General features: G+C 44.5%; 1 protein-coding gene across 5 annotated transcripts in view; it reads left to right on the top strand.

Annotated features, from left to right (window-relative positions):
* The window catches only part of USP54 (ubiquitin specific peptidase 54), a 282,921-nt gene that overhangs the window by 195,972 nt on the left and 60,378 nt on the right, over positions 1 to 26,571 (top strand). For all 5 annotated transcript variants that reach the window (XM_063961329.1, XM_063961328.1, XM_063961326.1 and 2 more), the window contains one exon: positions 21,493 to 21,627. In XM_063961329.1, coding sequence (XP_063817399.1) covers positions 21,493 to 21,627 — 135 coding nt within the window. The remainder of the gene's footprint in view (positions 1 to 21,492; positions 21,628 to 26,571) is intronic.

Genomic DNA, 26,571 nt, shown 5'->3' with positions numbered 1-26,571 from the left:
CAGGTAGTACTTGTTGGCAACCAGTCTACCTGCTTTATGGGACTTAGAGGGGGGACCGAACCAACCTTCTGAGGGTTAATGGTTCGTAACCCCAGCTGTCAGGACACTGAGCTCCTGAGGTGCTGTTCACACACCGTTAGTGTATGTGCCCACGCCAGTAGCTAGCCGCCACCCTTTAACAGATGCCGAAGATCGGTAGGTGCGGTTAGTGTTAATACACCGGGGTCCCAGTTAGCGGGTCCCCATTGCGGTTTTGGCGGCATGTCACGCAGCGGTCACGGGCCACGAGCTGCGGTGCCCGCCGCGGACTAGACTGGCTAGGGCTCATGCCCCGCAGTGCTCACTGTCCATTAGGGTTTGTGTGTACTGATAAATTTATGTGTTTGTTAACATGGCCAGTATAAAACTAAAGGGACTGCGCGCCATTGTTTCAATGAGCTGCGCTGTATTACAGTTGTGTAAATATGTCTCTGGACATGGTTATGTGTGCTGCTTTTAACTCTACCCCTTGATTAGCGGGGTCCCTCATGTGTGAACAATGCTCCTTATCTCCACAGGGACACAGTTCACAGGCACCTGACTGGTTAGATAATTTTAAAAGCATGATTCAGAATGTAAATTCAGAATTAGCTGCAGCTAAAAAGAAGAGACAGGTGTTGAAACAGTCTATTGATTGTATGGCTAAAGCAGCGGATATCAGAAAGACTTCTCAGCCCCCTGTTGGTTTCACATAAACGCTCACTGCCACAGGTGCTCCAGTCTGATTCTGATCAGCCTGATGTGAATGATGATGATACGGATGAAGACAGCTCGCTGTCCCCTGGGGTGGAGGCCCTCATTTATGCTGTAAGAGAGGTTCTTCACATACTGGATCAGGACGCAGAACCAGATGAGGAGTTGTACTTTAATGTTAGACCAAAGACCTCAGTCATCTTTCCTGTGTTTAAATAATTAAATTCTCTGGCCAGGGAGGCATGGTTAAACCCTGATAAGAAATTTTAAATTCCTCAGAGGTTTTTAGATACTTTTCCCCTCCCAGCTGGGGACAGGAAGATATGGATAAAAAACCCTGTCAGTCGATCCATCTGTATCCAGACTGTCTAAGAAATTGGTACTACCGGTGCCAGGGGCTATATCCCTAAAAGAGCCGGCTGACCAAAAAATTGAGACCACTCTCAAGGCAATATATACGGCAGCAGGCGTAGCACAGCGCCCCACAATAGTTTGTGGGTGGATTTCCAGGGCGGTAGTCAAGTGGTCTGATACTGTTATTGAGGATTTAGAGACTCTGCCCCAGGATGAGGTCATTCCTCTGCTGCAACATATACAGGATGCTGCAAATATTATGAGCGAGGCTATAAAAGAATTGTGTAAGATAAATGGCCGCACTACTGCTATGGCAGTTTCGGCACGCAGAGCTCTGTGGTTGTGTCAATGGTCAGCGGACGCGGATTCCAAAAAGGGTGTAGAAAATCTTCCCTTTACAGGTGATGCCTTGTTTGGCGACAAATTAAATAAATGGATCTCCCAGGCAACGGCGGGTAAGTCTACCTATCTGCAGTCGGCATTACTGTGGTAATACATATATTGCAGTGTGAGTGTAATATACCTATACCAGGCTGTAAATCACAATGACTTCTAGAAGAGTTTCTAAGGGTTCACAAAAACAGTTCACCTTTAAAGGCTGTTGTGCGAAATTCACTCAGACCTCTTCTGAGACCTCCCTTTTTTCTGAATTATGCTCAGAAGAATCTTCTTCTCAGAGAAGGAGGTAAATCAAAGGAGACACCGCAATGGATGGCTGCTCTTACAGACATAATGGCCCTCATTCCGAGTTGTTCGCTCGCTAGCTGCTTTTAGCAGCATTGCACACGCTAAGCCGCCGCCTACTGGGAGTGAATCTTAGCTTTGCAGAATTGCGAACGAAAGATTCGCATAATTGCGAATAGAAATGTCTTTACAGTTTCTGAGTAGCTCGGGACTTACTCTGCCACTGTGATCAGTTCAGTCAGTTTCGTTCCTGGTTTGACGTCACAAACACACCCAGCGTTCGCCCAGACACTCCCCCGTTTCTCCAGCCACTCCTGCGTTTTTCCTAGAAACTGCAATGTTTTTCCGCACACACCCATAAAACGGCCAGTTTCCGCCCAGAAACACCCACTTCCTGTCAGTCACACTCCGATCACCAGAACGATGAAAAATCATTATGGCGTGAGTAAAATACCTAACTTTTGAGTAAAATAACTAACCGCATGCGCTCTGCGAACCTTGTGCATGCGCAGTAAGCGACTAATCGCAATATAGCGAAACTCGGCAACAAGCGAACAACTCGGAATGAGGGCCAATGTCTGCTATCTTTTCAGAACTCACAGCTGTCAGACAGCACAGAGAGAAATCACCGCCTGAACCAGTCTTGGCTCAAGCTTTAAAACAGTCAGTGGATTCGTTAGCCTTAGTCATGGAAAAAACTAAACCAGACTCTCCTCTACCATTGCAGTCCATTTAAAAAAAGAGACCTCTGCCTGAGGTATTGCAATCAGATTCAGATGAAGATATGTCTCCGCTGGAAAAGTGAGAGTTTGAGGAGGAGGTTCTGGTAGAAGAGATGGCACACTCTCCTCTGTCTGTCACCGCCTTGATACTAGCAGTAAGAGAAGTCCTAAAGATTACGGACAAAGAAGAGGTTCAGGTGCAGCAAGTGTTCTTTAGTAAACCACAAAAGTCGGTAGTGACGTTTCCAGTGTCACAGGAGTTAGAAACCAGTTTCTGGAAACATGGCAGCATGGTTACATCCAGACAAAAAAAATTCAAATTCACAAAAGAATCTTAACCTTTTCCTCCAGAAAATAGGAAATTATGGGAACAACCGTCGATTGTGGACCCGTCAGTTTCTAGGCTTTCCAAAAGATAGTACTCCCACTTAACTTAAAGATCCCTCGGATAAGAAGTTGGAGCAAACTTTAAAGTCGGTTCACAAGGCTGCAGGTGTAGCGTTAAGACCATCTATTGCTGGCTGTCGGGTGAACAAGGCTATGGAGGCGTGGGCGCAGAACCTCATCACAGGTCTGCAGGAAGACCTTCCTCAAGAAGATTTAATTAGGTTAGCCCAACATATTCAGGAATCCTCATCTTTTCTATGCCAGAGAAATGGGTTTACTCCATTCCATAATATCGGCCATGGCAATCTCAGCTCACAGAGCTTTATGGTTGCGACAATGGACAGCAGATGCAGAGTCCAAAGAAGGGGTAGAAGTACTTCCTTTTACATGGGAAGCTTTATTTGGAGACAAATTAACTAAATGGTTCTCTCAGGCAACGACGGGGAAATCCACTTATCTTCCGTCAGCAGCCCCGCCCCCTAGACGCACATTAAGTGGACCGACATTTCATTCCTTTCACCCCACTAGGTTCAGAGGCAGAGCCAGGGGAGCGTCCAATGCCGCCAGAGGCACAGGGCACCAGTCAGCTGCACCAAGTCAACAGGAACAGAAATCCACAGGAGTCCCAGCGCCATGACACCACACCATCTCACCTGGGGGATCCCAGGGTGGGTGCACAGTTAAAGGAACTTCACCCAAGTTTGGAAAGAATCTTGTCAGGACGCCTGGGTCAAAGATTTAATTTTGCAGGGCTACAAGATAGAATTTCAGATTCCCCCGCCTCAGAGGTTTTTCACCTCCAGCTTTCCAGCTTCTATAGAGGCCTGGTTAACCCTGCAAGAGGCTATTCTGAGACTTCCACAGGCAGGAGTCATAATCCCAGTTCCAGAACTCTAAAGAAACAAAAGATTCTACCCAAATTTGTTTGTGGTTCCGAAGCCAGATGGTTCGGTCAGTCCAATTTTGAACTTGATGGCTCTGAATCCGTACCTTCTAGTTTTCAAATTCAAAATGGAGTCCCTGCGTGCTGTGATCGCAGGTTTGGAGAGTCAGAAGTTCTTGGTGTCTCTAGACATCAAGGATGCTTATCTCCACATCCCAATATGGGTTCCACACCAGGCATTTCTTCGATTTGCAATCCTGTCAGATCACTATCAGTTTCAGGCCCTTCCATTCTGCCTATCCTCGGCTCCTCTGATCTCCACGAAGGTTATGGCAGAAATGATGCTGCAGCTCAGACAGCGTGGTGTAAATGTAATTCCGTATTTGGACGACCTTCTCATAAAAGCACCATCACAAGAGCAGCTTCACAACAGCATAAAGCTCACAAAAGAAACACTTCTCCGTCACTGTTGTATTCTCAATATTCAGAAATCTCACCTACAACCCACTCAGTGGTTACAATTTTTAGGGATGATCCTATACACTGTACGGTAGTGGGTCTTTCTTCCTTTAGACAAAGCCAGGGCAATTCAAACCTTGGTTTGATCTGTCCTCCAACTTCGTCAGGTGTCAATAAATCTGTGTACTAGTCTCCTGGGAAAGATGTTGGCCTCGTTCGAGGCAATTCAGTACGGAAGGTTCCACTCAGGTGTCTTTTCAACTGGATCTTCTAGCAAAATGGTCAGGTTCTCACCTGCATATGCACCAGATCATTCGCCCTCTCCTCAGTCACGCTTATGCCTCCTGTGGTGGTTACAGATGGCAAACCTAGTAGCAGGAAAAACTTTTGCGGTAATGGATTGGACACTGGTAACCACGGATGCCAGCCTGAGAGACTGGGGGGCTGAGACTCAGGGGAACCAGTTTCAAGCAAAATGGTCGGCCCAAGAAGACACACTTCCTATAAACAGAAAAAAATCCAAAGAAGATGTGGGCGCTGCTTAACTCAAAATTTAGCAAAAATAATAATTTTAAATTACTAGCCACCCTTCTGGCTGCCCACAATGGTGAACCTGGGTATCCACCATAAAGTGCTAAAGAAGAGAGAATGTTGTGGGCGCTCAGAAGGAATAATCGTGCAACAGCTGCTGGTTTTGTAAATATATAAATTTATTGGTAAAACATTTTTTCTAAGAATAGACACTGTAATAGGCCCTACACACTTGGCGATATTCTGAAAGATATGAACGATCTCGTTCATAAATGAACGAGAACTCGTTCATATCTTTCAGTGTGGAGACTTAAGCGATGAACGATGCGCGTCCCCGCGCTCGTTCATCGCTGGTCTCCCGTCGGCTGTGCATGCAGGCCAATATGGACGATCTCGTCCATATTTGCCTGCACTTCAATGCAGCCGGGTGACGGGGGGAGTGAAGAAACTTCACTCCCCCCGTCACTGCCCCCCCGCCGCCGGGTCGCTCGTCGGCCGTATCGGCCGTCGGGCACCTCGGCGGCACATCGCCAAGTGAATAGGGCCCATAAGACTGAGAGCCTGTATATTACATCTAAACAATTTAAAATAAACATAAAAGATGCATAAATAAAATAAAGGACTGTGTCCTAAATCTCTGGACTTGCTGGCAATTAAACACAAAGCCTATTAAATGTTATATTTTTTGCATGCATAAGCCGGCTGTTGGTAGCTATAATGGGTTAAAGCATATTGAGCTCAATTGCAAGTTAGAAAAAGCTGGTTAGTGCTTGATAGAGCCTGTTTATACTTCACCAATACAAGGCTGATGGAATGAGTGTTCGATGGTATAAGCTTGTAAAGATGACAGACGGACGAAATTTACGTCTGTCTGATGTCCATAACTTGCTTGATCCACTGGCTGGCTTAATAGCAGACCGCTCAGCGGCGGTTCCCCTAGGAGAGTCCTGCTGTTCGTTGGTGATGTCGTGTGCAGACAACCGTCGCTATGCCAGGAAGAGGACAGGGACAGAAAGTCCGGACAGCAAGTCCAGGATAGCAGGAGACGCTGTAGTGCCACGTTCCGCGGCTTCCGGGTTCAGGGCTTCCGGCTGCGTTCCTATAAACATACTGGCGTTACGAGCTATCTTCAATGCCCTAACTCAGGCCTTTCATCTCCTGCAGGGACACGCTATTCAAATTCAATCAGACAATGCCACAGCAGTCGCATATGTCAACCGAAAACGGAACCAAGAGCAGAGAGGCAAATGACCAGAATGCTTCATTGGGCAGAGTGCCATGCTGTGGCAAAATCGTCAATTATCATCCCAGGAGTGGACAATTGGGAAGCCGACTTCCTAAGCAGGCAGAATCTACACACAGGAGAGTGGGGACTCCACCCTCAGGTGTTCCAACAGATTAAACTTCGTTGGGGATGGCCTCAGATAGACATTTGAGGTCGGATCCATTCCGACATGCATTCGTCTGAAAGGATCCAACAAGGGCTATTCAATGTCCATCTCAATTCGACTTTAAAAAAGTTGAATCGAGATGAGGGACCGGAGAGGGGGGACAGCCGCAGGCAGCAGGGGGACAGCCGCGGGCAGACGGGGGACAGCAGCGCTGCAGGAGGATGTGACACGGCCGCCAGACCTCACGGCAGCGACCACCCAGTACCAGCAAGCGGGACCTCACTTGCTGGAGCCGGGTGGACGCTGCCATGAGCGGCGGCTGTGCCACATCCTCCTGCCCCCCATCTGCCCGCGCCTCTCCCTCCCGACTGCCCGTGGCTTTCCCCCCTCTCCTCCTCTCGGGTCCCTCATCTTAGTCCGACTTTTTTTTTAAGTCGAACTGAGATGGTCGGAAACGGGGCCAACACCTGTAGAATTTGGACCCGTTTCCGTCAGAAGCACATGCATCGGCAGCTATACCGCCAATTCACTTACTATTCGACAAGTGGAATTCACCGACTTGTCAAATAAAAATGCTGGGGACTGAATAGGTTGGAACCCCTTCCGTCCAGAAAAAGACGAAAACTGACGTCTTTTCAACGAGACGGCAGTTTTGACATTAATTGAATATACCCCATGATGGCGTCTCCTCACAACAAAAAGTTGCACAGATACTGCTCAAGAACAAGAGACCCTGAGGCCAAAGCAGTGGATGCGCTGACAACACCTTGGATATTTCAAAAGATATACCTGTTTCCCCCGTTTCCTCTAATATCACGAGTGTAAAAAAAAAAAATCAAGAGAGAAGGAGTCATAGCCATTCTAATTGCTCCGGATTGGCCTTGCATAGCTTGGTATGCAGATCTCGTATGTATGTATGTGTGTGTGTGTGTGTGTGTGTGTGTGTGTATATATATATATATATATATATATATATATATATATATATATATATTAGCCCTGTGATTCTGTGTCTGGGTCTCTAATGCTGGGCGTGGCTAAGAGCTCTCATTGGGTTAATGGCAGGTCTATCACACCCAGTCCACAGCTGATTGGGCGAGAAACGCCCTCCCACACAGCTTACATCCAATGGGAGGCTCTGTGTTTTCACAGAGCAGGATTAGCAATGGGACTGATGGAACTACAGCTCCAGTCCCACGCCCCAAAATAGGCCCACTGCATCTGCAGCAACACACCCTCCAACAATTTACACACAAACATTGGTGCAAATTCGAAAGTGGGGCGTGGCCACGGGTACAGCGGCATGGCCACACCCCCTTTCCTATACTTTCAATGGAAGCTTGGAGAGTCAAAAAACGGTACAGACCATAAAAAAAAGGGACTGTACCTGCCAAAAAGGTCCAGCTGGAGGGTATGCCACTGCATCTGCAGCAGGTCTCTGCGCTGTAGATAGGCGAAGAGGGCGTTTCTGGGTGTCAACTGACCATTTTCAGGGAGTGTTGAGAAAAACGCAGGCGTGGCCGGGCGAACGCAGGGCGTGTTCATGACGTCAAATCAGGAACTGAATGGTCTGAAGTGATCGCAAACGCCAAGTAGGTCTGAAGCTACTCTGAAACTGCACAAAATAATTTTGTAGCCGCTCTCCGATCCCTTCGTTCGCATTTCTGCTAAGCTAAAATACACTCCCAGTGGGCGGCGGCATAGCGTTTGCACGGCTGCTAAAAACTGCTAGCGAGCGATCAACTCGGAATGACCACCAATGTCTTGCTGCCAGTCCACCTGCCCCTTCCGGCATCAACAATCCCCACTCCCTAGCCGCGCCGCAGGTGGAACAAAAGCTGCTGCAGTCACCGGCATAGATGTGTATGAAAGCGGCGCAGCGGAAGGCTTTCATAGGCCTCCCTGCGCCGCATACTCTGAGCCCCGGAGCCTGCTCTGCGCGTGATGTCACAGAAGTGCCTCCGAGCCACAGCCGCACCCAGATCCCCAAAGGCCCTGACTCCGTAACAGCACCTGGAAGCCCCGAGATGGCTAATGTAGAGGATAGAGAGGGTGATATCGCGGAGGGTAGTGTCTGGACGCTGAATTCATGTAAAAGGTGCCAGTGCTGTGCAGTGCAGTGGGTGTGCAGTCAGGGCCTGTGCTAGGGTGTTCGGGGCCCCCCTACAAACTATAAATTTGCACCCTCGCATACTTTACAAACGCACAGCGCACATAATACCCCCTGTAGTAGAGACACTTCACATGTAATGCCCCCTGTACCAGAGACGCTTACACATGTAATGCCCCCTGAACCAGTGACGCTTACACATGTCACGTCCCCCCTGTACCAGTGACGCTCACACAAGTTACACCTCCTGTAGCAGTGACGCTTAGACACGTAACACCCCCAGTCACAAACCTATAACTATATTTATCTCTCTCTTCTGCTTTTGTTAGTTGGCGACACATGACCAAATCCAGGCCCCAGCCGCTTGCCCCACTCACATTGACCTAATTTGCGGCAATACAGAAATCCAGTAAAACCTCAAAAACCTCACGTCTCCCATCACCCTCCAAATCCCTAAAATGTGCCTTATGGAATGCACGCTCTGTTTGTAACAAATTCTCATCCATCCATGACCTCTTCATCTCTAACAGTCTTAATTTACTAACCGAAACTGGCAACAGTGAAGGAGGCGGGGTTGGAATATTACTATCCCAATCCTTTGTATTCACTGTTCTACCACTGGTTCCCTCACTCACATTTACATAATTTGAAGTACATTCTATCCATGCACTCATCATTTCTCACATTGATTATTACAATAGTCACCTTACTGGCTCTTGCCAAAAAAAAAAAAAGACTCTTGCCACTACAATCCATTGTGAATGCAGCTGCGAGGCTAATAATCTTCCTTGCTAGACGTTTATCATCTACTGACCTGCTCTGTTAGTCACTCCATTGGCTGCCTGTGTTCTACCATATTCAATATAAAAACTTACATATTAGGCTATTAACCAAACTACACCAACATACATCTCTTCACTTATCTCATCCACGCGCATTACTCGCTCCCATTTACGATTGCAGGACTTCCTTCGGGCTGCATCTACTCGGTGGAATGTCCTTCCACGTGCAATAAGACACTCCTCTAGTCTTCAAGTGTTCCCTGAAAACTCACCTCTTCAGGCAAGCTTATCAAATTCCATAACCCACAGAACCTTCATAAATATTTATATCTAAATACATCTCCTCCGTCCACACATCCTAACATACAGTATTCTAATTTTCTTCAATTTAACATCCTCGTGACCTCTGGTCAACATTGCTATGTGACTACTGTATATCATACAGCCCACAAAGAAACTCTGCAATCTGGTGGACCATTATGCAATAGGTAGCTCCTATCCTTGTGTATCAGTGCCTGTTTCCCTATGGATTGTTAGCTTGTGAACAGGGCTTTCCTACCTCTGACTGTCTGTTATTAGCCAGTTTGTGTTATCACTGTTGTTCCAATTATAAAGCACAACGGAATATGTTGCGCTATATAAGAGACTGTTAGTAATAAGAATGCCCAGCCTTCACGGAAGACACTGTGCTGTTCCCAAGCTCTTCTGGCACTTGAATCAATGCCATGCGCATGGCATTCATTCTCCCGATGGGGAGAATCTTCAACCCCTCACCTGCAAGCTTTTTTGAAAGGACACTGGAAATCGTGCAGGGCGCATTTCAGCATCCTGAAAAGAGTGCAGGGTGCAGCACCTCACTAAAACAGCATAGCGGGAACACTAAGTTTATGTCTTGTTGTGTGCAGTACATATGGTTTTGCCCATTAGCTAACAAATTTGCTGCTGCTGCGATCAGATCTGAATTACCCCCTCTATCAGAATGGGCTGGCTTTTTATAGGTGGCTGCGTTTTCTGGCAAGTCTTATGTTCAGCTCTTCATTTCTTGTATTTGAGTCTAGGGGTCTATTTACTAAGCCTTTGAGAGAGATAAAGTACCAATCAGCTCCTAATTACCATGTTACAGGATGTGTTTGAAAAATGACAGTCAGGAGCTGATTGGTTGGTACTTTTATCTCTCTACATTTTATCTCTCTCCGAGGCTTAGTAAATAGACCCCTAAGTGTAATAAAATACACAGGATTAAAGGAGCCAGCTAGACATGTCTATGGGTAGCATTTTTGAGTCATGGTGGATGTTATCACAATCATTTTAAAAAGTTATTTTATATTGTAGTTTATTTACACTCGGTGGCTACTTTTATTATTACTCGTCAGTGCAGTTCCAGGAGAGTGGAAAGTATACTACACCTGGATTCTACTGCTGTCAGCTAAGAACAAGAAACTGAGGCTGCCAATCTCACAGATGGTGTGGGCCATCGAAGGACTGATGAATCTGTTCCCTTGGTGAATCCCAATAGAACAGGCAAAGGACTTCTAGGAAAGGCACTCTTGCTAAACTGTGGCAGAAGGTTTCCTTGCTCCCTCTGTTAAACAGCAGCTTAAAATGAGGGACACAACCAGTGTTGCTCTACATTTAGTGTTGAGTGAATTGGAATGAATACATATGAATGCATTTTTTGTGCAAAGGGACCAAAAAAATAAAAATAAATGAACAAAACCAAAGTTATCCTTTTATAAATCCTGAAATCCTTTAGATTTAAGGGCCGTACAGACGGGAGATGTGTGCTGAGCGAACCGCTCAGCACACATCCCCCCCCTTCATCCCTGCTCAGCACAGAGCGATGTGCTGAGCGAGGGGGAGGGACAGATACGGGGGGCCGCTCATTTCACCCAGCGGTGAAATGAGCAACCTGCTAGATTGTGCCTGTATGCAATCTAGCAACAGCGAACAGATTGCTTAGAAATTAAGTAAACATCGCTCCGTGTGTACCCCCTTTACAGTGTAATTTTTAAAATCAATATAGAGATTGCATTATTATGCAGTGACCTACTTCCTTCTACTAGATTTCCGTCTCAATGAGTCATAATGTAGCCGCAGAAGGAACCGATGTGTACACTGACTTTAAGAACCATTGTTGGAGTTGTCAGGTGGCATATAAAAGGAAACCATTGTTGCTTGAATAATAGATTCTATCAGACCCTGGTCATGGTATTGATTAAATGTCGCCAATTACCTACTTTACTAATCTGCTGTCTTCTCTTGTGAATACAAGCCAATGTATATTTAAAAGATGTCGTAACTAAAGCAATATGCTAACAATGTGGATAAACTAGATCCTGGAGGTTGAGATTATGAGATTGAAAGGTAATTGTGCTATGACTTGTTCAGATACTAAATTATAATTCTGATGACTTAAGTGCTACACTTATTCATATGTGGTTTGAAATGGATATTATAATGACACACAGTTTTCTATAAGGAAATTCCTGAAACCATTTTATGTTGGAGAATTTATTTGGCCAAAAATTCAGAAGGAAAAGCAGCACTCCTTTTGTGTCCAGCAATCTGGGCGATATTGTGAATACCACCATCTGTAAGAATCTGTCCAATCCAGCATGCCCTTTTAGGACCTCTTATTTTAAAAAAATATTGTTTTGGACATATATGTGTAGTGTTAGACTATATTACCATGGTCGTGCTGAGACAGTGAATTTGCCGGTTTGCTAGACTTGCAAATTCCCAGGTCACATTTGTGAAAGATGATGTTTGGACTGTAGTTTGCCTTTTTATCTATCTCCAAGCTTTGATATTCTAAATCTGTCCAATAATCCTCCTTGTCCAGGATGTCCAGTCTGTTTAGCCAATTGAATAACCATGGCTCGTTCATAGTAACGCAGATTATTTCAGATGTTCCCTGAAAACCAACCTCTTTATTAGAGCCTACACTACTATCACCTATACTCTTTTTATAATGGTACACCTTGATTACTCTCCTTGTATCTATTCCAAGGCACACTCATGTCTCGGGGCTCAGCTCTGACATCTTATCATTAGATTATAAACTCCTCTGAGTGTGCTGTATTCACACATCTAGTTTTATTTTGCTTATCTTGTCCCTGTTCTATGTATGTTCTGTTTTCCCAAGTGTCCGACACTGTGGTGCCTTACAAATCAACAACAATATAACATGATCATGCCCACAGCAGACAATTACTATGCCACACTGGTTCAACTGTAGCACACACTTCTCTATGCATCTTTATTGTAGTAGTTTAGGCATTCCTGTATTGTTTTGCCTTGGAATATATTTACAACAACCTTTCATTATATGCCGTCACTCTAGATGAGTGCATTGTAAATACTAGTATGAAGTCAACAGAACACAATTGTGCAAAAGTATTGTTTAAGTAAAGGTAATCAATTTCAGTTGAAAATGACTTAAGCCCATTAGCACCTTTTTAACTCTCCTGAACACCCTACACCAGTGGTTTCCAAACTTTTTTGAATCACTGCACCCTAGAATATCAGAATTTTTTTTCACGGCACCCCATGGCCAAAAATTTCTTATTGAGAAATTTCGAAAGAAATATTACATTAAGTAGATTGCGTTTATATGTCATCCTTAGGGTCAGTTGTGTGGTGAGGGACAAGATTTGCTTCTGTTTGGCCACATATTTTATGACTGGCAGCCACCAGCACTGGTTTTGCCTATTATATTGACCATGAATAATTTGAATTGGTCTTGGACCACCAACCCAGGGCACCCCTGCAAGTGTCCCGAGGCACCCCAGGGAGCCATGGCACACAGTTTGGGAACCTCTGCCCTACACCGTCACTGAGTTCACAGAGCTGAATCTGAACAACAAGTCTTATGAGAAAGTGTTTCATTTTTTACCACTTTGCTCTGTTAATTAAAACGTGGAGACAGACTAATCCAGGCGGCTCTCTTAAGATCTAAAACAATGGCTGAGCTGGAAGAATGTGTGCTGTGTGTACCCACTCATTTTCTAAATAGATGTTTGTGGAGAGAGAAATGCTGTGCCCATTAAAAAGATTAATCCACAGGCACATTGTATGAAATAGTTTTTTGCTAGGAGTTTACTCTGTTCTATAAAACTTTTTACTACTTAAAATTATATAATGGGGCATATGGAATATGCCAATGGGGCATATTCAGTTAGCGCCGCTAATTAACACACCGCACAAGTAGAGTTATTCCATTAACTAGCCTTTTCCTTGAATATGAGGGGTCTGTGAGCAAAAAAAATAAATTTGTATTCCGCTACCTATATTATTTACCCGTTACACAACTTGCTTCCTATTTATTATCCTCAGTAATAGTTATGCTAACCATAAACACCTCTGCTTTTTATCCTGTCATCTCTAATGTTGACATCACCTCTATCCCCTTTTCATGCTAGTACAATGCTTGGAGAGCTCCAGCATTTGAACTCTGAAAGCATGTTCTGAGGATAGACTTGACAGTAAAAAGGTAGAGATGGGTTTTGGCTGCAAGTTTCTTGGTATTGAGGCCCTTTACTGTAACCCAAAGGCCGCAGTGGTACACATCATGGTGTTCACAATATGCAGGGGCAGTAGGCAAGGTTGCCCCCTATCTCCCCTTGTTTTTGGTTGTCAAGATTCATGCCAACCCTGACATTTATGGGATCTCCATTGGTGCTCACTAAATCGTCCTCTATGCAGATAATGTTCTTTTGACTATCATGGACTCAACCAATACTCCTCACCATGTCTTTACATTTTGAGGCACCCTGCACAACAATTTATTTGGTCTGGGCAGCTTCCTAGAATCCGGTTTCAGATTCTTCAGAGATCATCTCAGGGTGGGGCCCTAGGCGTTCCTGACTTCAAGCGCTACCACTTCTCAACCCGGCTCACCCAGAGATGGTTTGGACTACGATTGAGGCTGACTCACTTGGATATTGCTCCGCCTCCTCCCTCCTGTGGATTTCTTGAAGCCATCAACCAAAATCCACCCTTCTGCATCCAGTTATTCAACATTCTCTGGAAATTTGGGATTTCACTAACTGCATTTATGGTTTGGCTCCATCTCCTAGACCCCTTATACCACTGTCTCTCCCAGGTCTCTCCTTTCTTTCATACAAACCCTGGATACAAACAGGGTGCTAGATTTTTAAATGACATTAGTAGCAGTCCTTCCTTCCCCTTGTTCTTTGAAGTACAGGAGAAATTGAATATCCCTCATAAAAATTTCTTCCATTTTCTCCAATTGTGACATTTTTATACTGTTGTTAAAGCCACTTATCAGCTAGAACTCTCACCACTTGTGTCTCCAATAAGCTTCTACCAAGGCCCTTATTTTCATTCTCTATACTGACCTACAGACTCCTTCTACTCATTATAAGGACCCTCACGAGTCTGCCTGGGGAGCTAACCTGAGGGAAGTCTTGGACGCAGACGACTGTGAGGAGCTCTGCAGCAGCGTGGCTGCTAGCACCCCTTGATGTGTGTATTATGGTATAAACATACAAATTACTCTATAGGTGGTACTATGTCACCACCCACCTTCATAAAATGGACCCTAGTATACACACCGGATGTTGGAAGGCACATTTTATTCATATATGGTGGGACTGTCCTAAGCTCCACCTATTCTGGTCAGAAACTTGATTACCTCTCTTACGGGTATTACTGGCCCATTTTCCTTGGGTCTGACATATTTACAACATGGAATTTATGTTAAGTATTATCCAGAACACCTCTCTGGTTTTTTTCTAAAACATGGGACCCCTGGAACCAATATAACTGATGCCCTTTCTATCCTTTATACCATCCATAATTTCACTTTTTATTGTCTCAAATTTCCTTTGATGTTTTATATTCATTTTTTTCCCCTCTCCTAAATAATATTTCTATGTTAATTGTACTGCAGAATAAAAAAAAGTGATAAAGAGTTGGTACTACTGTAAATGGGGAATGACGGTAGGAAAAAAACAAATTACTGAATGCATAAACCATGTACAGTACACCTCACCGGGAAAATGTACAGTGTTTTTAGCAAAGCCACGGCTACTATAATCATTTAGACTTCATTGTTTTAGAGACAATTGTTTCTTTTTTTCTTTGGCCAATCCAATATATCTTTGTAACTAACGCGAATAGTTATTGATCCTTAGGCAGTATGTAGAGGACTAAAGAATGCACAAATCTGGAAGTTTTACTTGTAACGTCTGGCCCGATGCATGTAAAACGATTCTATGCCAATATGCAGGTACAAAGTATGGGGGGAGCGAAGGCAAATAACGGATAAATAATAAGATATAGGGAGAAGGTATGTAGTGGTCTAGACCTAGGTTGACCATGGAATGGTAGCATCCGGACATCGGCTACTTAAAGCATTTCCCAGCGCAGGTAGTATAATTGTAAACATTATGATTACTGCCAGTACTTGTGAAAAGCTTGTTGATTGTATGTATTCCGAGGGAGAGTACATTATGTAAAAAGGTCATGAATGGTAAAATTGAACAGTCGCCCAGGGATTCCCACATCGTCTGTTACCATTTTCTTTATGAAGCATAACTTATTTGTGTTAGACCATTAGTTCTCCACCTAGAAGCAAGAAAACATGTCATGTTAACAGTAGTTTAGATGGTGGGGTGCAATTATGCCACCAGTGCTGGGATCCTCCGTAGTGTTTGGGGGGTAACGACTCTCCCAATTAGTGATCATAGAAAGAAATAAAAGGGAGTGTTCACCTAATATCACTATGATGATCCTTAAAAAAAGGCTGCTGATATGACTGAAACACGTGGGAACGCTAACCGGCACCCACTTCCACCTATTCACTTTATTACATATATTACTGAGATTGGAACACTTTGGCAAGACCTAGTTATCACCATAGTGAAAGCAGGTGAATATTTGGCTTTATTTCTTTGTATGTTAACAGTGTTAATGCTATCTATATATGACCTTCCCAAAGTGAATTATAGGAAATGGGGACATTTTATTATTATTATTATTATTATTATTATTATTATTATTAGAAGAAGAATAGTAATAATAATAAATGGAAGAAACATTTATTTTGTTTAAAGAGTATTTTTTTATTGCAAAGCTTTATACAGAACCATACAGAAAACAAGTGGTGATATGTAGACATCCAACAATAGAATAAAGCACAAAACATGGTCGTCCTGATACGGTTCAGCAGAATAAACGTTGCATCGCATTTACAGTGTTAACATATGTTAAGGAAATTAAGATCCAAGAAAGGAGGAAAGGAAAGAGAATGAAAGAAAAAGAGGGGAGAAGAATAGGAAGAAGGAGAGAGAGGGGACGAAGAGTGGACGAAGCCAACAGTTCAGAAACATGGAGCTAACCTGCAAAAGTATGTGGGCCAACTCCAAGGACAGAGAGAAGGTAACTTGTGGCAAAATACGTGAGAGCTGTAAGGGTAAATGTTGGAAAGGAACCTAAGCGGAAATTAATCCAGAATCTCATCTCCCGGAAGGGGGAGCAGTGGAATAAACAAACCACGGATTTCATATTTTCTCAAATTTATCCAGGGTATCATGTAAAGCGTGGAAACAATAAATCATATTTTGGACAACCTCATATGCATGGGAGGAGGAGAAGATTGCTTACAAAACAAGGGTAGGATACCTCTAGCAGCATGTTATACATGAAGAACCATTTCATTCGATGGGGGCACGAAGGCCTGCTATCGTGAGCCCCAATAAAGCTGTCCATGGGCTAAGAGCAATTCGTGATTGGAATATCTCTCTCAGAAGATTTAATTTTTATCCAATAAGGACGTATCATTTGGCAGTTCCACCAAATATAAATTAAATCCCCTGTTAAGCCACAACCACGCCAACACAAAGGTGAGGACGTCTGGTAAATTTTATGGAGCCTTGAGGGTACCAGATTCCATCTTGTGTATATTTTATATGAGTTTTCCTTAATGAGGGAGGAAATGTATTATTGAGCAACGTTTTGTTTTATAATCTGCCAAACTTCATCTCCTGGAGGAGGGCCCAAGTCCCTCTCCCAGCGACTTTCATGTGGCAGTACAGGTTCCCAATCCTAGGAATGGAGCGTGGAATATAAAATATATATAATGCTCCTACGTAGGGAAGAATAATAAATCCTCTCAAAATGTGTCGTCTAAAGACAGATGGTTTAGGCAGAAAATTTAGATCGCAATTGGAAATAATCAAAAGGCCTGGGGCAGGGAATTTGGATTTTCTGGGATATGGTGTCTAATGTACACCAATAGGTACCCTCAATAAGGTCTATGACATACCTAGGAAAAGTAGGAATCTTGTACCACGTGTGTGTGTGTGTGTGTGTGTGTGTGTGTGTGTGTGTGTGTGTGTGTGTGCGCGCGCGCGCCTTTGAGAAACCTGGGGGAAAATCAGGGTCATCCCATAAAGGGGTGGAAGGACATTTTATTATTAAGTTTGTGGATTGTTTAAGACTCATTCAGACATAGGTGACATTACTTTATATGGGAGTTATGTCCCCTGTTTCGCCATCACTTATTTTGTGCCTCTGTAAGTGTCTCTAATTGACATTTGGAGCCCCCCTTGGAATATTTTGATAGGTTTAGAAGATATCATTCTGGATGGACATATATCTGTGTATTATATATGGTCTACCTCCACATACCCCGCCCCCAACCAGCTAAAGAGTAATCACCTGTCTGGTTCTCTAGCAACCTACATTTTCCAGATTAAATGCAGCTGTCAGGTATGCAGAACTGGCTTGACTGGCTGGGAAATCTTGGAGCGGAGTTTGCCAAAGGGTAGCTTCTCTAAGGTTCTGTCATGAAAATTAATATAGAGTCAATAGTAAGCTAATGGATAGCCATCTGCTTTAGTGAGGCCCTTCTTTATATCCAAGATTATATAATTTATGCAAATATAAGTGGTCAGTCTGCCACTAGATGGAGGGGGCCTAAAGCTGGCCACACAGGTCAGACAATATCATTTGGAAAATGGGCATAATAGATTGAATGCTTAGAATTAAAAGTATTGTCAGTCTAATGGGAATTCATTTTAAAGGCTTAGTTGACACCAAACATTGCATTCCTGGGACAATTTTGTGCAAACAACTAAGCTGTATGGCAATATTTACACACGTGGCACATTTATTTTAATTTACAAACTTTCAAAAGACAATGAGTTATAAGAACTATGTGAAAGCATCCTTTACGTATGTCAGTAGTAGCATAAAATTAATCTGATATACGAGGAAAAAACAAAGTACATATACGGTATATTTTAAATTACTGTTTATTAACAGTTATTGTACTGCTGTCACTTTTGGTTGGGTACAAATCGCTGGGATAGCAGGAGTTTTTGGAATTAGACCCCTCGAGCTCTACTATAGAAATGCTTCCCCACCAATCCTTCGGGACACAATTTTGCAAAGTAATACTAATCCAGATGTGCATAATTCAGGGGTAAAGTGAAAAACTTCTACGATATATGCAGTCTAGTATATAACTGGATTACATGTCCTTCTGGCAACTGGGAAGGGGGAGACTTACCCTAGTTGGAAGAGCGTGTCCTAAACTTGTCATTTACAATACATGCCTGATATCCTCTATTATCAGATTTGCCTGTGGGGACATACGGAAAGTTTGAATCCAAAGAAGAACAGACATTTTGATGTTAGAAGTGCATTGTGCAGCATTTTTGCCTACTGTGCTTATGGCTTAAACACTGTCAATAGCCTGAAAACAAAATTTGTACACATTTCGAGGACTGTATACGTTGCCATTTCTATTCACATAATATGTAGAATTTGTGTAGTTATGTTAATCATTTGCTGAATCTAGGGGGAAATGTGTCATACCTTGGAGAGTGGAGAAGTTGCCCATAGCAATTATGCAGCTTCTAGCTAGTATTTATCTAGTACTTTCTATAAAATGATATGTAGAAGCTGATCAGTTTTATGGCAACTCCACTTGTTCAGTTCTTCACTCTTTAGAATGGGTAATACATCCCCCTCCCCCCCCATTCACAGCTCAGTGATGGGATGCATATATCTATTATAAAACATGCTTAAAAGAAAAGGGAGAGAGATGGGAGGAAGAAGGGGAAAAAGAAAGATGGAAGGTAGAGGGGGAAAGAGCGAGAAAGTTGGGAGAAAAAGGTGAAAGAGATGCATGGAGTAGATGGGGAGAAAAGAGATGGGAGCATGATGGGGTCAGAGAGTTGGGAAATTGTAGGATGACAAAAGACAACTCATGCAAAGCCAAGAACTAGCAACCCAGAGAACCTAAATACTAATAGATTATATGTGAGCTGTATTTGGAAGGGTATCTGTCTTATACACTCCAAAGAGAGCAATTTTGTGTGCCGAAACAATATCCATTTGAATTCACATTATCCGTTCATTTGGAATAAGTGACACAGTGAAACTTGAGGCCCTTTGTGGCTTATGCCTCAGAGATGTCACTGCTTCCTAATGAATTGATAGGCTGAATAATCCTCCAATCATCAAATAAAATGAAAATATTAAATCGTACTGACTGACAGAGACCTAGTAAAGACATATTTTATCTGCCAGTGTCGGAAATAATTGTTGATACTTGCTTCATTGTATTTAATCATTCCAGTAGGAAAATGAAGTGACAGTTTGTTCTCTATACAGGAGTACCTTGTACTCTAACAGCATGATTCTTCTGTGCCAAAAAAGTACAGAGGAAGCAGAATGAGCTATATTTTCCTGCCAGCTGACCCAGAAAGAGTGTGAGTGTAGTTGGAAGTGCCCCTCTTCCTTATATTTGTGGTGCATGATTGTCCGAATGGGTCACACACTTTTATTCTTTAAAAAAAAATAAAAAAATGATGTATTCTTCTGTCTTTAACATGAAGTGGCTATGCTACTTATCCGGCTTAGGAAGAGAACTGAAATATTATAGGTAATGCGTGTTGCCTGCATCATATAAATTGCACTGCCATTTAAGCAGCATCATTGCTTTGGTATGTTACATGCGTAGTTAGGTTTAGAGGCATCATTGTTACTGTGTACCAAAATAGTTTTTAAAGGAAATAAATGGGTGTAGGACACCTTTAGTGTCTCTGACCAACTTGTATTTATTGTGTAGACTCCCTGCTACTATTGTCATCCTGTCTTGTGCTGTGAACACTTACGGATGACATACGTACATTCAGCATCTATCAGATCTGTCTTTTGCCCTTTTACCCTAGATTGTGTACTTTTTCCTCAGTTTTGTGTTTTAGCTCACTTATAGTGTACTAGCTACTTAGGATTAGTGTTCTGGCGTGGCTAAGTCTGTGGCTTGCTACATGGGTTACTTGACACAATTTGAGTATAGGTGTATATGGACACATCTGAACACACTTTGCCATGAGATGCATCCCCCTGAGAGCTTATCAGTATATCACTGATAGGCTATTTCTCAGCCTTGTGTATATAAGAGAAATATATATAAGATAATTATGTACGGCAGATGCCATGCAAAGGATGGATTATGGATGATAGGTCGACCCCATATGGTTGACAGGTAAAAAGGGTGTCAACATGGTCAAAATATCAACATGTAAAAGGTCGACAAATTGGAATGGTCGGTATGACTGGTCTACACACACATGGTCAACACAAGTGTTTTTTTTGTTTTCCATCATTTACTATCCACGTGGACTATAATTGGGAATAGTAACCTGTACCTGAGAGCAGCAGTAGCGGATCGAGGTACCTTCCCCGAAGTGTGGCAAGCGAAGCAAGCCCGCAAGTGTTCACATTTCCACTAATTTTGTATACTTGTGGTTAAACATAAAAAAGTGACAAAAACTTGTCGACTTTTTGACCCTGTCTATCTTTTGTTCCTGCCAACCGTTTATACCTGTCGACATTTTGTGATGTCTACCTTTTTCCTGTCCTGTTTACCTTTTGACCCAGTCTATTTCTGGTCGACCCATCGATCCACACTAGCATACTCTACGGAACATAAATATTAACAGAAACAGTTTCTCAATTTTGAATTTAAAACCTAATTTTCAGCTTGTTTAACTTCAAGGTGGCAGTGTGGCGCAGTGATTCAACCCTGCCGCCTCACAGCGCTGGAGCCATGTGTATTATTCTGACCACGGCCCCAAATGTATGCAGGTTTTAAAGTCACCCCTTTTTTTATGCATGCATTCCAGTTTCCTCTAATAATCCCCCCAAAACATGCTTGTAGGTTATAATCCTTAAATCATGGGTCTTCAACCTGTGGCCCTCCAGCTGCTGTGAAACTACACATCCCAGCATGCCCTGCCACAGTTTTCCTATTAAGGTATGCTAAAACAGGCAGGTCATGCTGGGATGTGTAGTTCCACAGGAGCTGGAGGGCCGCAGGTTGAAGACCCTTGCTTTAAATGTACAGTAAAAGTGTTAATGCAGTCTGTTCATGGATTAAATGTTAAAAGTTTTAAAATGTTATCCATTTTTTTTATAGGGGATTTTCAATCAGTTTCAATGTAGCAGTGAGAAAGTTCTACCATCTGATGCGCTCCGCAGTGCCCTTGCCAAGACGTTTCAAGATGAACAGCGTTTCCAGCTAGGCATCATGGACGATGCAGCAGAATGTTTTGTAAGCAGACGTAACATGTTATACGATCAGCTGACAATTGTCAGTTTCTCTGACGTCCTAAGTGGATGCTGGGGACTCCGTCAGGACCATGGGGATTAGCGGCTCCGCAGGAGACAGGGCACAAAAGTAAAGCTTTCCGATCAGGTGGTGTGCACTGGCTCCTCCCCCTATGACCCTCCTCCAAGCCTCAGTTAGGTTTTTGTGCCCGTCCGAGCAGGGTGCAATCTAGGTGGCTCTCCTAAAGAGCTGCTTAGAGTAAAAGTTTGTTAGGTTTTTTATTTTCAGTGAGTCCTGCTGGCAACAGGCTCACTGCTACGAGGGACTTAGGGGAGAGAAGTGAACTCACCTGCGTGCAGGATGGATTGGCTTCTTAGGCTACTGGACACCATTAGCTCCAGAGGGAGTCGGAACACAGGTCTCACCCTGGGGTTCGTCCCGGGGCCGCGCCGCCGACCCCCCTTGCAGATGCCGAAAAGTGAAGGTCCAGAAACGGCGGCAGAAGACTCTTCAGTCTTCATAAGGTAGCGCACAGCACTGCAGCTGTGCGCCATTGTTGTCAGCACACTTCATAGCAGCGGTCACTGAGGGTGCAGGGCGCTGGGGGGGGGCGCCCTGGGCAGCAATGATAGTACCTTATTCTGGCTAAAAATACATCACATATAGCCCCTGGGGGCTATATGGATGTATTTAACCCCTGCCAGGTCTCAGAAAAACGGGAGAAGAAGCCCGCCGAAAAGGGGGCGGGGCCTATTCTCCTCAGCACACAGCGCCATTTTCCCTCACAGAAATGCTGGTGGGAAGGCTCCCAGGCTCTCCCCTGCACTGCACTACAGAAACAGGGTTAAAACAGAGAGGGGGGGCACTTATTTGGCGATATGTATATATATATATTAAAATGCTATAAGGGAAAAACACTTATATAAAGGTTGTCCCTGTATAATTATAGCGTTTTTGGTGTGTGCTGGCAAACTCTCCCTCTGTCTCCCCAAAGGGCTAGTGGGGTCCTGTCCTCTATCAGAGCATTCCCTGTGTGTGTGCTGTGTGTCGGTACGTGTGTGTCGACATGTATGAGGACGATGTTGGTGAGGAGGCGGAGCAATTGCCTGAAATGGTGATGTCACTCTCTAGGGAGTCGACACCGGAATGGATGGCTTATTTAAGGAATTACGTGATAATGTCAACACGCTGCAAGGTCGGTTGACGACATGAGACGGCCGGCAAACAAATTAGTACCTGTCCAGGCGTCTCAAACACCGTCAGGGGCTGTAAAACGCTCATTTACCTCAGTCGGTCGACACAGACACGGACACTGACTCCAGTGTCGACGGTGAAGAAACAAACGTATTTTCCTTTAGGGCCACACGTTACATGTTAAGGGCAATGAAGGAGGTGTTACATATTTCTGATACTACAAGTACCACAAGAAGGGTATTATGTGGGGTGTGAAAAAACTACCTGTAGTTTTTCCTGAATCAGATAAATTAAATAAAGTGTGTGATGATGCGTGGGTTTCCCCCGATAGAAAATTATTGGCGGTATACCCTTTCCCGCCAGAAGTTAGGACGCGTTGGGAAACACCCTTTAGGGTGGATAAGGCGCTCACACGCTTATCAAAACAAGTGGCGGTACGGTCCCCAGATAGGGCCGCCCTCAAGGAGCCAGCTGAGAGGCTGGAAAATATCCTAAAAAGGTATATACACACATACTGGTGTTATACTGCGACCAGCGATCGCCTCAGCCTGGATGTGCAGCGCTGGGGTGGCTTGGTCGGATTCCCTGACTGAAAATATTGATACCCGTGACAGGGACAGTATTTTATTGACTATAGAGCATTTAAAGGATGCATTTCTATATATGCGAGATGCACAGAGGGATATTTGCACTCTGGCATCAAGAGTAAGTGCGATGTCCATATCTGCCAGAAGATGTTTATGGACACGACAGTGGTCAGGTGATGCAGATTCCAAACGGCACATGGAAGTATGGCCGTATAAAGGGGAGGAGTTATTTGGGGTCGGTCCATCGGACCTGGTGGCCTCGGCAACAGCTGGAAAATCCACCTTTTTTACCCCAAATCACATCTCAGCAGAAAAAGACACCGTCTTTTCAGCCTCAGTCCTTTCGTCCCCATAAGGGCAAGCGGGCAAAAGGCCAGTCATATCTGCCCAGGGATAGAGGAAAGGGAAGAAGACTGCAGCAGGCAGCCCATTCCCAGGAACAGAAGCCCTCCACAGCTTCTGCCAAGTCCTCAGCATGACGCTGGGGCCGTACAAGCGGACTCAAGTGCGGTGGGGGGTCGTCTCAAGAGTTTCAGCGCGTAGTGGGCTCACTCGCAAGTGGACCCCTGGATCCTACAAGTAGGATCCCAGGGGTACAGACTGGAGATTCGAGACGTCTCCCCCTCGCAGGCTCCTGATGTCTGCTTTACCAACGTCTTCTTCCGACAGGGAGGCAGTATTGGAAACAATTCACAAGCTGTATTCCCAGCAGGTGATAATCAAAGTACCCCTCCTACAACAAGGAAAGGGGTATTATTCCACACTATATTGTGGTACTGAAGCCAGACGGCTCGGTGAGACCTATTCTAAATGGGAAATCTTTGAACACTTACATACAAAGGTTCAAATCAAGATGGAGTCACTCAGAGCAGTGATAGCGAACCAGGAAGAAGGGGACTATATGGTGTCCCTGGACATCAAGGATGCTTACCTCCATGTCCCAAATTGCCCTTCTCACCAAGGGTACCTCAGGTTCGTGGTACGGAACTGTCACTATCAGTTTCAGACGCTGCCGTTTGGATTGTCCACGGCACCCCGGGTCTTTACCAAAGTAATGGCCAAAATGATGATTCTTCTTCAAAGAAAAGGCGTCTTAATTATCCCTTACTTGGACGATCTCCTGATAAGGACAAGGTCCAGAGAACAGTTGGAAGTCGGAGTAGCACTATCTCAAGTAGTTCTACGACAGCACGGGTGGATTCTAAATATCCAAAATCGCAGCCGTTTCCGACGACACGTCTGCTGTTCCTAGGGATGGTTCTGGACACAGTCCAGAAAAAGGTGTTTCTCCCGGAGGAGAAAGCCAGGGAGTTATCCGAGCTAGTCAGGAACCTCCTAAAACCAGGAAAAGTGTCAGTGCATCATTGCACAAGAGTCCTGGGAAAAATGGTGGCTTATTACGAAGCGATTCCATTCGGCAGATTCCACGCAAGAACTTTTCAGTGGGATCTGCTGGACAAATGGTCCGGATCGCATTTTCAGATGCATCAGCGGATAACCCTATCTCCAAGGACAAGGGTGTCTCTCCTGTGGTGGTTACAGAGTGCTCATCTTCTAGAGGGCCGCAGATTCGGCATTCAGGATTGGATGCTGGTGACCACGGAGGCCAGCCTGAGAGGCTGGGGAGCAGTCACACAGGGAAAAAATTTCCAGGGAGTGTGATCAAGTCTGGAGATTTTTCTCCACATAAATATACTGGAGCTAAGGGCAATTTACAATGCTCTAAGCTTAGCAAGACCTCTGCTTCAAGGTCAGCCGGTATTGATCCAGTGGGACAACATCACGGCAGTCGCCCACGTAAACAGACAGGGCGGCACAAGAAGCAGGAGGGCAATGGCAGAAACTGCAAGGATTTTTCGCTGGGCGGAAAATCATGTGATAGCACTGTCAGCAGTGTTCATTCCGGGAGTGGACAACTGGGAAGCAGACTTCCTCAGCAGGCACAACCTCCACCCGGGAGAGTGGGGACTTCATCGGGAAGTCTTCCACATGATTGTGAACCGTTGGAAAAGACCAAAGGTGGACATGATGGCGTCCCGCCTGAACAAAAAACTGGACAAGTATTGCGCCAGGTCAAAAGACCCTCAGGCAATAGCTGTGGACGTTCTGGTAACACCGTGGGTGTACCAGTCGGTGTATGTCTTCCCTCCTCTGCTTCTCATACCCAAGGTATTGAGAATTATAAGACGTAGAGGAGTAAGAACTATACTCGTGGCTCCGGATTGGCCAAGAAGGACTTGGTACCCGGAACTTCAAGAGATGCTCACAGAGGACTCATGGCCTCTGCCGCTAAGAAGGGACTTGCTTCAGCAAGTACCATGTCTGTTCCAAGACTTACCGCGGCTGCGTTTGACGGCATGGCGGTTGAACGCCGGATCCTAAGGGAAAAAGGCATTCCGGAAGAGGTCATTCCTACCCTGGTCAAAGCCAGGAAGGAGGTGACCGCACAACATTATCACCACATGTGGCGAAAATATGTTGCGTGGTGTGAGGCCAGGAAGGCCCCAGGAAGAAATTTCAACTCGGTCGTTTCCTGCATTTCCTGCAAACAGGAGTGTCTATGGGCCTCAAATTGGGGTCCATTAAGGTTCAAATTTCGGCCCTGTCGATTTTCTTCCAGAAAGAATTGGCTTCAGTTCCTGAAGTCCAGAAGTTTGTCAAGGGAGTACTGCATATACAACCCCCTTTTGTGCCTCCAGTGGCACTGTGGGATCTCAACGTAGTTCTGGGATTCCTAAAATCACATTGGTTTAAACCGCTCAAATCTGTGGATTTGAAATATCTCACAGGGAAAGTGACCATGCTGTTGGCCCTGGCCTCGGCCAGGCGAGTGTCAGAATTGGCGGCGTTTGTCTCAAAAAAGCCCATATCTGATTGTCCATTCGGACAGGGCAGAGCTGCGGACTCATCCCCAGTTTCTCCCTAAGGTGGTGTCAGTGTTTCACCCGAACCAGCTTATTGTGGTACCTGCGGCTACTAGGGACTTGGAGGACTCCAAGTTGCTAGATGTTGTCAGGGCCCTGAAAATATAGTTTCCAGGACGGCTGGAGTCAGGAAAACTGACTTGCTGTTATCCTGTATGCACCCAACAAACTGGGTGCTCTTGCTTCTAAGCAGACGATTGCTAGTTGGATGTGTAGTACAATTCAGCTTGCACATTCTGTGG

The sequence above is a fragment of the Pseudophryne corroboree genome, chromosome 3 (assembly GCF_028390025.1).
Source record: "Pseudophryne corroboree isolate aPseCor3 chromosome 3, aPseCor3.hap2, whole genome shotgun sequence".
Classification (NCBI taxonomy): domain Eukaryota; kingdom Metazoa; phylum Chordata; class Amphibia; order Anura; family Myobatrachidae; genus Pseudophryne; species Pseudophryne corroboree.
This window is presented reverse-complemented; position numbering and strand designations above follow the sequence as displayed.